This window comes from Phocoena sinus, chromosome 1 (assembly GCF_008692025.1).
Source record: "Phocoena sinus isolate mPhoSin1 chromosome 1, mPhoSin1.pri, whole genome shotgun sequence".
Taxonomy (NCBI): domain Eukaryota; kingdom Metazoa; phylum Chordata; class Mammalia; order Artiodactyla; family Phocoenidae; genus Phocoena; species Phocoena sinus.
Window position 1 is genome coordinate 44005736 of NC_045763.1, and position 12212 is coordinate 44017947.

The 12212-nt window shown below is 41.1% G+C and overlaps 1 protein-coding gene across 2 annotated transcripts in view; it reads right to left on the minus strand.

Annotated features, from left to right (window-relative positions):
- Positions 1-2570: 2570 nt before the first annotated feature.
- ORC1 (origin recognition complex subunit 1) overlaps positions 2571-12212 on the minus strand; it is a 34205-nt gene continuing 24563 nt past the window's right edge. For both annotated transcript variants that reach the window (XM_032611302.1, XM_032611292.1), the window contains exons 17-19: positions 8056-8225; positions 7422-7509; positions 2571-2981 (exon numbers count right to left, since the gene is read on the minus strand). In XM_032611302.1, the coding sequence (XP_032467193.1) occupies positions 2787-2981; positions 7422-7509; positions 8056-8225 (453 nt within the window). In that variant the 3' untranslated portion in view covers positions 2571-2786. The remainder of the gene's footprint in view (positions 2982-7421; positions 7510-8055; positions 8226-12212) is intronic.

Consider the following 12212-nt stretch of genomic DNA (forward strand, 5'->3'; position numbering starts at 1 on the left):
CAAGTCCTCGTCCCGCCCCTCGGCGTGGAGGTGAGGATAGTGCAGCCTCCGCCCTAGAGGAGCGGTTTCTCTGCTCACCATCTTCCGCAGTGCCCTGTGTAACTGGGTCTCTAAGAAAGAGAAATGGGGCTCACCATCTTCTTCTTAATCATTCAGCACTTAAATGTACCTTTTCCAATCAGAAGGTGGGTTGAATACTTAAAGGCAGTGTTCATTGCACCTCTTTATAAAGTCACTTCAGACAGTTCTTACTGTCTTTTAACACCAAGTTCTTACTCCCCTATCCGGTAGGGCAATGCAATGCAATTGGAGGGTAGGGGGAAGGAATCTTCCATCTAAAACCTAGCAAATCACTTCCTCCTGCCTATTTCCTAAACTTTTATCTTCCAGTTTCCTTGGACAACGAGCTTTTCCACCTCCTTATTGCTTTTTGGTGATTTCCTGAAGAAGAGACTGTCTTTACTATTTTAAAATGGAATGTTCAGGGAACTCCCTGGTGGTCCAGAGGTTAGGACTCTGTGCTCTCACTGCTGAGGCCCCGACTGCAATTCTTGGTCTGGGAACTAAGAGGCTGCAAGCCATAAGGTAGAGCAGCCAAAAAAAAAAAAAAAAGAATGTTGAAAAGAAATAAAATGGAAGTTTCACTCCCATATTTCTTCTCATTAAACTTCAAAATGTTTTATAATGAAACATTTAAGACATAAAAATGTACAATATTTCACATTTGCTAGAATGCAAACTCCATAAAGGCAGGAGCTTTTGCTTGTTCAACTTCAGTGTCTAGAGCAGTGCATGGTACACAGTAGGCACTAAATAAAGTTACTATTTATTGTGTGAATTAACAAATACATGGGCACTTACCGCAAGTTTAAGAAAAACCAGTACAATACTCTTGAAGCCACCTCGCCACCTCTCATGTTACAACCCTTTCCCAGAGGTATTCAATCTCCTGAATTTGGTGTTTATTATTCCTGAGCATTTCTACTATGTGTGTGTACATCCTTAAGCAAACCATAGTATTTTTTTTTGCAAGCTTTGACATTATGTCATTGTTATCACTGCAAATATTCTTCAACTCCTTTTTTTACTCGACCTTTTTAGCTTCATCCATTGATACTTATTACTTATTTTTCATTTCTGTATGTTATCTCACAGTATGAAAATAATTCACTTTTCCAATGGCTTGCCATTACAGTGCTATGAATATTCTTGTATATAATTCCTGGTGTTTACATGTGTTTCTCTAGGGTATATTCCTAGGAGTGAAATTGGGGGCTCATAGGATTTTATAGACTAAATATTTCCAAATTATCTCCAATGCAGTTGTTCTAGTTTACACTTACATCAATGGGGCATGTGGTTTCCAATTGTTCCATATCACCATGGAAAGATTTTTTTTTAATAGATGTGAAAGTGTTTTGACTTGCAGGCTTCTTTTACTGTTTCCATTTTGTTGGTTATATTTCTTATTCTGTGGATGCCTTATTTACCCATTTTCCTTTTTCTTATTGTATAATGCTTTAAAATATTCTGATACTGATCCTTAGTCCATTACGAGCAGTTATAAATATATGTATCTATGTATTTTTTGAGCTATTTAATTTGTTGCAGATGTTATATTTCACTCATAAATGTCTTATCATGATTCTCTTAAGAACAAGGACATTCTCCTACACAACCACAATAATTTATCACACCCACAAAATTTAACATTTACATAATCCTATTACCTAATATGAATATAGTCCATAATAATGCTTATAACTGTTTGTATCTCTTAAATCCATGACCCAATCAAGGTTCTTACAGTCTACTTAGCTATTTAGCTCTCATTTCTCTAGTCTTCTTTAGTTTAGAATAGTTTCTCCATTTTTTTCTTCTTTTGTGATATGAATATTTTTGAAGAGGAATCATTGCTTTGTGAATATTTTTCCCTCAATTTTGATTTACCTGATAAATTTTCTCATCAGTAGATTGAGGTCAAACCTTTCTGGCAGGACTATGACATGGATGATGTATTTTCTCAGTAGCTGACATGAGGTTTTAGATGTCAGTTTGTTCTATTGTTGGTTTATCAGAATTAACTTGCAAAGTTATACAAAAAAACCCTACCAAGATTTTAATTGGAATTGATTTCTATTTAGAGACTAATTACATTTATTAGATTTATTTCTAGGTACCTTATATATTCTGTGCCATCTAAGTATATTTTAAAGATTTGTTTTTATGATATCTTTTTAAAAATTCCATTTTCTAGCTATTTGTTACTAGGGATATTTATTACTGATATTATTTCCAGCAGTTCCTTTTTATGTGCTGAGTATATTACACTCACATTGTTCAAAAGTTAAGAGATACATAATGACATACAGTGAATGTCTTCCTCTAAAGCCTGAAGGTAGCCATCCAGTTCTTTCCCAGAGGCAACCAATATAAGTAATTTCTTACTTACTCTCCTGGAACTATTTTATATAGATACCGTAATTGTGTGCTTGTATTTATATACATGGTATGTTACCATTAAAATGTCAGGGCTACTAACAGAAATAAAACCCAGAGAGAGGGCCTAGTGTAGGAGGGATGGTTTCATTTTATAATTTGATGTTTGTAATGACTATAAAACTTCCCAAACACTCCAGAAAAAGCAAATGATTTAACGGAAAATTGCAAAATACATGACAGCCATTGCTGTTCAGTATACTTCGCTACAATGATTGCATGTGCTTAGGAAATGGAAACAGGGCTCTTTAAAAACAGCAGATCACAGTTCTTCCTTGTGAAGCCCTTCACTCTTCTTTCAGTGCATATAAAACATCATCCTGGCTGACGTTGAGCCGCACACGAAGGAGCAGGTCATTCCTGCTGGGCTCCACAAGGAGGAGGCGGCAGGAGCCTAGGTGAGAGCACACCGCCATGGTCTCTGACATGGTGGGGTACGGGAGACCCTCCATCCTGCACAGTGCCACGTGTTGAGTGTATACCTAGAAACAAAAAACAAACCTGAGGTCAGCTGCCAGAAGGTAGTCCTGGGTCTGTATCCAATCATTATTTCTACATTTGGGACAATGAGACACTTCTTTTCCAGGATACTCAGTACCCCAGAAGGCATCAAGGGGTGCCCCACTGGGGCACAAACACAGGGGCAGAATGTAGTACTGGCCTCGGAATCAGACAACAGCAGGTCTGAACCCTGGTTCTGCCAATTACCTAAATAAGCAACCCGGGCCAGTTATTTCACTTTCTGAGCTTCAGTTTTATCTATTAAATATACAATATCTGTCATGAGTTAATAGATATAATATGCTTAGTAACTGTCGCAGTTATACAAACAGTCCTCATCTCCAGGGGCTGAGTGTTCCTACTGAGACTGTCATAATTCAAGTCAAATTTTGCTATAAGGGCATTTTCCCTGGCAGAAACAGTGAGCAGGTGCCAAGGCATGTCCCTTGGAAAAGCTCAAAGGCCCGGAGAGAATACAGGTCACTCTCTCCAGAAGAGCTGTCTCAGGCTTTACAAAAACAAAAACGGGCAAAACATGACTAGCGACTAAATGTTTAAAAAAGAATTTAGGGGCTTCCCTGGTGGCGCAGTGGTTGAGAGTCCGCCTGCCGATGCAGGGGACACGGGTTTGTGACCCGGTCTGGGAAGATCTCACATGCCGCGGAGCGGCTGGGCCCGTGAGCCATGGCCGCTGAGCCTGTGCGTCCAGAGCCTGTGCTCCGCAGCGGGAGAGGCCACAACAGTGAGGGGCCCACGTACCAACAACAACAACAAAAAGAATTTAAAGAAGAAAAGCTTAAAGGAAATAAACAGCTGGAAGGAAAATGTTTTCCTGACATCTCTATTTGTCTAAAACATACTCATACACACAGATATACAAACTCCCAGGTATATACTTAAACACCTTTAATAAACCACTAAGGCCCAAGCCCTAATGATTCCTTTTACTTGATATAGTTGAAATTATTCTCAGAGTGTTTGGATTGATCTTTGTGATTTTTTTTTAACATCTTTATTGGAGTATAATTGCTTTACAGTGGTGTGTTAGTTTCTGCTTTATAACAAAGTGAATCAGCTATACATATACATATATCCCCATATCTCCTCCTTCTTGCATCCCCCTCCCACCCTCCCTATCCCACCCCTCTAGGTGGTCACAAAGCACCGAGCTGCTCTCCCTGTGCTACGCAGCTGCTTCCCACTAGCTATCTGTTTTACATTTGGTAGTGTATATATGTCAATGCTACTCTCTCACTTCGTCCCAGCTTACCCTTCCCCTCCCCGTGTCCTCAGGTCCATTCTCTACTTCTGCGTATTTATTCCTGTCTGTTTTTTTTTTTAGATTCCATATATATGTGTTAGCATACGGTATTTGTTTTTGTCTTTCTGACTTACTTCACTCTGTATGACAGACTCTAAGTCCATCCACCTCACTACAAATAACTCAATTTCGTTTCTTTATATGGCTGAGTAATATTGCATTGTATATATGTGCCACATCTTCTTTATCCATTCATCTGTCAATGGACACTTAGGTTGCTTCCATGTCCTGGATATTGTAAATGCAGCTGCAATGAACATTGTGGAACATGACTGTTTTTGAATTATGGTTTTCTCAGGGTATATGCCCAGTAGTGGGATTGCTGGCTCGTATGGTAGTTCTATTTTTGGTTTTGTTTTGTTTTTTTTTTTTTTTGCAGTACACGGCCCTCTCACTGTTGTGGCCTCTCCTGTTGCGGAGCACAGGCTCCGGACACGCAGGCTCAGCGGCCATGGCTCACGGGCCCAGCCACTCTGCGGCATGTGGGATCCTCCCGGACCGGGGCACGAACCCGCGTCCCCTACATCGGCAGGCGGACTCTCAACCACTGCGCCACCAGGGAAGCCCCCTATTTTTAGCTTTTTCAGGAACCTCCATACTGTTCTCCATAGTGGCTGTATCAATTTACATTCCCACCAACAGTGCAAAAGGGTTCCCTTTTCTCCACACCCTCTCCAGCATTTATTGCTTATAGATTTTTTGATGATGGCCATTCTGACTGGTGTGAGGTGATACCTCATTGTAGTTTTTTGTTTTTTGGGTTTTTTTTTTGTGGTACGCGGGCCACTCACTGCTGTGGCCTCTCCCGCCGCAGAGCACAGGCTCTGGACGCGCAGGCTCAGTGGCCATGGCTCACGGGCCCAGCCGCTCCGCGGCATGTGGGATCCTCCTGGACTGGGGCACGAACCCGTGTACCCTGCATCGGCAGGCAGACTCTCAACCACTGCGCCACCAGGGAGGCCCCCTCATTGTAGTTTTGATTTGCAATTCTCTAATGATTAGTGATGTTGAGCATTCTTTCATGTGTTTGTTGGCAATCTGTATATCTTCTTTGGAGAAATGTCTATTTAGGTCTTCTGCCCATTTTTGGATTGGGTTGTTTGTTTTTGTGATATTGAGCTGCATGAGCTGCTTGTAAATTTTGGAGATTAATCCTTTGTCAGGTGCTTCATTTGCAAATATTTTCTCCCATTCTGAGGGTTGTCTTTTCGTCTTGTTTATGGTTTCCTTTGCTGTGCAAAAGCTTTTAAGTTTCATTAGGTCCTATTTGTTTATTTTTATTTCCATTTCTCTAGGAGGTGGGTCAAAAAGGATCTTGCTGTGATTTATGTCATAGTGTTCTGCCTATGTTTTCCTCTAAGAGTTTTATAGTGTCTGGCCTTACATTTAGGTCTTTAATCCATTTTGAGTTTATTTTTGTATATGGTGTTAGAGAGTGTTCTAATTTCATTCTTTTACACGTAGCTGTCCAGTTTTGCCAGTACCACTTATTAAAGAGGTTGTCTTTTCTCCATCGTATATTCTTGCCTCCTTTATCACAAATAAGGTGACCATATGTGTGTGGGTTTATCTCTGGGCTTTCAATCCTTTCCACTGATCTATATTTCTGTTTTTATGCCAGTATCATACTGTCTTGATTACTGTAGCTTTGTAGTATAGTCTGAAGTCTGGGAGCCTGATTCCTCCAGCTCCGTTTTTATTTTTCAAGATTGCTTTGGCTATTCGGGGTCTTTTGTATTTCCATACAGATTGTGAAATTTTTTGTCCTAGTTCTGTGAAAAATGCCATTGGTAGTTTGATAGGGATTGAATTGAATCTGTAGATTGCTTTGGGTAGTAGAGTCATTTTCACAATGTTGATTCTTCCAATCCAAGAACATGGTATATCTCTCCATCTGTTTGTATCATCTTTAATTTCTTTCATCAGTGTCTTATAGTTTTCTGCATACAGTTATTTTGTCTCCTAAGGTAGGTTTATTCCTAGGTATTTTATTCTTTTTGTTGCGATGGTAAATGGGAGTGTTTCCTTAATTTCTCTTTCAGAGTTTTCATCATTGGTGTATAGGAATGCAAGATATTTCTGTGCATTAATTTTGTATCCTGCTACTTTACCAAATTCATTGATTAGCTCTAGCAGTTTTCTAGTAGCATCTTTAGGATTCTCTATGTATAGTATGATGTTATCTGCAAACAGTGACAGCTTTACTTCTTTTCTGATTTAGATTCCTTTTATTTCTTTTTCTTCTCTGATTGCTGTGGCTAAAACTTCCAAAACTATGTTGAATAACAGTGGTGAGAGTGGGCAACCTTGTCTTTTTCCTGATCTTGGTGGAAATGGTTTCAGTTTTTCACCATTAAGAACGATGTTGGCTGTGGGTTTGTCATATATGGGCTTTATTATGTTCAGGTTAAGTTCCTTCTGGCCTACTTTCTGGAGGGTTTCTACCATAAATGGGTGTTGAATTTTGTCGAAAGCTTTTTCTGCATCTATTGAGATTATCATAGGGTTTTTCTCCTTCAATTTGCTAAAACGGTTTATTACATTGATTGATTTGCATATATTGAAGAATCCTTGCATTCCTGGGATAAACCCCACTTGATCAGGGTATATGATACTTTTAATGTGCTCTTGGATTCTGTTTGCTAGTATTTTGTTGAGGAATTTTGCATCTATGTTCATCAGTGATATTGGCCTGTAGTTTTCTTTCTTTGTTACATCTTTGTCTGGATTTGGTATCAGGGTGATGGTTGTGATTTGTTTTTAAAGAAGGCTTGTTCTGAAAGCTTTGCCCCACACTACACCATAAGCTGTATCAGGGCAGCAACTTTTGTCTTGCTCATCTTTGAATCTCCCACTCCCAGAAAAGTATCTGGCACATAGTAAAGCCTCAATCTAATATGCAGAAACCATTTGCTAAAGGTCTCTTCTCATGTAACTCAATTAAATATCACATAAAAATAGGCACTGGTTTGATATTCTTTAGCATAATCAGGTTGGCACAAAATGGAGACGGACTATTACACAGTGGTTAAAATTCCCACATATTATATTTTAAAGGCACCAGACCAAAATAGGATTTTTTTAAAAGTAGATCAATCACCTGTTGAAATGTTGCTTCCTCCAGTCCTGATCGACGGAACTCTGCAAGGATGGCTCTCAGGAAGCTCTGTTCCAGAACGGAGGAATTCCTTAGAGAAAATGAGAAGATGTGAATTCTCCTAAGTGGCTGTACCACCAACTCAAGGAAAGCCAAATAAAACTTCTCTGTGTCTTTAGAGAAGAGAGAGGAAAAAACTTGGGACTATTTCCTCCTATATTCCTATATGATTTGGCAAGGATTTCCCTTTCCCTCAAAGTCTCAAAATGATATGAAAAATAACACTTTGGAAGTAAGGGAACACAGCAACTATATCTGGACATGTACCAGCACCCCCGTTTCATGGTTGAGTATATCATTCAATGTGAGAGAAGTAGCTACTTCCTTCTTCTTATTTCCACAGCACTTTACTTCATAAACACCTATAGTGTAACTCAATACATGGTAATTATTCTCCTATTATACTAGGATTACATTTCTGTCTCTTTGACTAGACTATGCCTCTTAAGAAAAGGGACAGCACTGTCAGTAAATGCAGGTTGTATGAGTAAAAGCTTTGAAAGGGAAGCATGCTTCCATGGCCCTCTCCAGTGGTCTTCCAAGGGAGGTTCAGGGTCAGGAAGCAGAAGCGTCTTACTTGATGGCAGTGATGTATGACGAAGAAAACATCTCCTCTACTGCTTCCAGTAAGTGGGCTGTAGTGACCAGGCCAGGGGAGTCGGGCTTCTGGCAGGAGAACTCACAAATCTCTGTGGCACGCCTACAAATGTCCAGGCAGCGTCGTGCATCTCCAGAGAGGGCTGCTACCTACAAGAGGGAACATTTTATTCCTCGAGATCCCCTTGCCATCTCAACCCAGAAGAAAAACCAACTGATTCTGTGTTCAGATAAAAAGGAAGGGCAGGGCTGGGAATGGACTTAAGCATGAAATTAAGTACTTGGCCCTGGCTGGGAACCTGGTGGGAGCTCATATATAAATTATTATACTGTCTGGGACTTTTCCCCAAGTCCACACCACACCTTTGTCTTGGCCTTACAGATAATTCCAGAATGGAAGAGACAGAAATTCTCAACTTTATTTAATATTAGAAAAATGAAGAAATCTAAAAGAAGAGACCTTTGGCCCAAGATCATTACTAAACCATCTGGAGACACAAGGGTCTTGTTCCTTGCATGAAGAGAAAAAGCCAAGAGGCTGAGGTGGAGCCTATTTTGGAGATAAAGCCACAGTCTGGGGCTTCCCTGGTGGCGCAGTGGTTGAGAGTCCGCCTGCCGATGCAGGAGACACGGGTTCATGCCCCGGTCCGGGAAGATCCCACATGCTGCGGAGCGGCTGGGCCCGTGAGCCATGGCCGCTGAGCCTGCGCGTCCAGAGCCTGTGCTCCGCAACGGGAGAGGCCACAACAGTGAGAGGCCTGCGTACCGCAAAAAAAAAAAAAAAAAAAAGCCACAGCCGGAGCCTCCCTCACAGCATGTCATGAATTTTGGAAACTACCTGGTCAATGGCTAAATGAACCAGAATCAAGAGGGAAGGAAGCCGTGAAGCTGGAGGACCCAGAGGAATCTGTGGTTAGATGAATTAGACCAACCCCCCATGCCAATGGCTCTGCTTTTGTGCCTGCCTTCCTTTCCACGTGCACAGAGGCTGAGGGGCTCCTGGGCTCCCTTTACGGGGAATCCTATACTCTCTCCCAAGATGACATAGGAGGGCTCTTGCATTTTAAATTTAACTGCGGGAACTCCTGGAGTCACCATTGCCTGCAAGGATTTCTGTTTGTATATTCCCAGTGCTTGCCAGCAACCCCATCATTCACGTGACAACCATCGCAGGCGATGACATCCTGCCTGATAGCGTCCCAAAGTAATTATTTTCTTCCAATTATAAAACATTAAGTTTTAAAAAGCAAATCGTATAGGCATACACATACATGCATGCGCAGGCATACACACACCAAAAACTAAGACATTAAAAGGAGTCATTTCTGGGAAGTGGGATTATAGGAGATTTTATTTTCTTATTTTTTGACTCTTTTTTCAATTGGGGTATAGTTGCTTTACAATGTTGTGTTAGTTTCTGCTGTACAAAGAAGTGAATACATGTATACATATATTCCCTCCCTCCCCCCCCATCCCACCCATCTAGGTCATCACAGAGCACCAAGCTGAGCTTCCTGCGCTATACAGCAGGTTCCCACTAGCTATCTGTTTTACACATGGTAGTGTATTTATGTCAATCCCAGTCTCCCAATTCATCCCATCCTCCCCACCCCACCCCTCCCCTGTGTCCACATGTCCGCTCTGTACATCTGCATCTCTATTCCTGCCCTGCAAATAGGTTCATGTGTACCATTTTTCTAGGTTCCACATATATGCGTTAATATACAATATTTGTTTTTCTCTTTCTGACTTACTTCACTCAGTATGACAGACAGGATTATAGGAGTTTTTAAATGTTTTGTGTCTATTTCTGTTTTCAGAATTCAAATATAAGACATTCAAAACAAAAATCACTTTTCCAGAAACCCAAGACGGAAACATGAGCACCAGCGAATATTATTCCCTCCTTCTAATCTCCCATATTCAGCTGGTGAGGATGTCCTGGGGATGTTTCCGCCCTATCACTCCTCCTTTCCTCTGTGTGAAGCAGCACCATACAGTGGTTAATAGCAGGGACTCAAGGGCTGCTCAGAGGCCTAGAATCAAAGTGGACAGGTGACCCTGGGAGACTAGAAAACACCCAAAGCACTTCCCACTTTGAGGGTACCTGTGAACGTTGGCGACCGTAAGCACTCTTTTTGACTGCTTCTGGGGTGAGGGAGACAAAAGAAAAAGCTGGGGCCACCCAACATGGAATCTAAGAAAAGACCTTGCATAAGCTTGGGACCCGACCTCCATTACAGCCCCAGTATGAGGGTGAGTGAAAGACTTATCATGCAGAAGGGATGGCAAGAAAAATGGCCTGTTGTGACCTTGGCGTTAGGTGGGTGTAGGATGACAAAAACTCACCGAGTCTTTGCAACCACAAGTCCTCACATGGATTTGTACCCCAAATTTATGTTCTCCTAAAAACCTCAAGTAGAGAATTTTGTTTAAAAATTGGTCCCAGTTGGTAGTGCCCCTCAGTAACTGACAGAAGCACAAACAAACTAAATGAATTCAACTTCAGCCCAGGCCTCAATCAACTCTCAGATAAGGCTCTTAAGAAACATGAGCATACAGTTAAAAAAAAAAAAAAAATCAAGACACAAAAAACAAGGAAACAAGGCCATACAGGCATGTGAATCAGCAGTCGACAGAAGTAAACCTGCAAAGACTTCAGGTATCATAAGATAAACAATAGGTGTGTTTCTGTGTTAAGAAATAAAAGAGGTTTGAAATTACAGGCAAGAGTTTTGGGTAGAAACAGCAGCCAAGTTTGAAGTCTTCTGAAACCTTATTTAAAGACCAAGAACCCTAAATAAGAAAAGGAAGCAACTGGAGAGCAGTAAACAATATAATTCTGAAAGTTGGAAAGAAGTGGCAGGGTACTGGTTAACCTAGCAGACTGAGAAAGCCCATTCCTAAGCCCGCAGTGAGGAATCCAAGAACAAACCTAAGTTACACTAAAAATCTTCAAAATGCTCAGGAGTTAGTGATACTGGAACTGGAGGTAAAGGGGGAAGTTTGGCTAAAATAAAGAGGACTGGTTGACAGTTAAGAAATGGATGCCCTAGATCAGGAGTCGGCAAACTATGGCCTACCACATGTTTTTGTAAATAAAGTTTTATTGTAACACAGCTATGTGCATTTGTTTACATATTATATAATACATGGCTACTTTCACAACACAAAGGCAGAGTTGAATAGTGGTGACAGATCATTATGGCCCAGAAAACCTAAAACATTTACTACTGGCCCTTCACAGAAAGTTTGCTGACCCTTGCCCTAGACCTCTCCCCCATTTCATGCTGTTGGTGAACATTAGGGCCACTGAGGGAGGGTTTAAGGCTCTGTGAGAAAATTTTGTGCCTTGGTAATTTGTACTGTTTCCATAAAACTCTTTGCCTCGGAGATTATCCCTCTTATGTACCATGGCAGGAGACCAGAAATTTACTCTCAAGCAAGGATAAACAAAAAAGTCTCTGGACCAGTAACACTAGGTATTGTTGCAGAGGAGGGGATGTCCCTTACTAAATATAGATGGTTACTATTTGCATGCTGAATTTGAAGACCTCCACCCTCCCTGACTCCAGCCCACCTCCCCTGATCCTAGAACACTGCCCTGCAGGCAGGACAGGGGAAGCCTACTCTTTGAAATCTGACTATCCCAGAAAATATGGGAATAAACTAAAGATATTGAAATTGGCCCAATCAGATTACCCCTCAGTGAAGCTCTCAATGAACAAGCCCCACTTATATACTCAGAGCTCCCAATCAGCTCTGTAATCTCCACCCTTAGACCTCAGCGGACCACAATGGCAGCTGAGGAAAGTCTAACGATGCAGGATAGAGACCAAAACCAACAGACAAAGCATCTTAGAGGAAAAGGGAGAAAACAACCTCAAATAAGTAGGATGGTATATAAAAGGACCATTCAGAGGAAAAAAAAGAACTTTTAGAAATTGCATGATTGCAGAGGTGGAAAACTCTACCAACAGAAGGGTTAGATAGTAACTTTGAGGATCTCTCTCCTAGAAAGCAAAGCTTGGAGATAAACACCATATCTCGCTCACCTCTGCCTAATACTTAATATAGTACCCAACTTTGAACAGGTGTTACAGATGTGTGTTGCTGCTATAGGCATTCAGAGTTCAC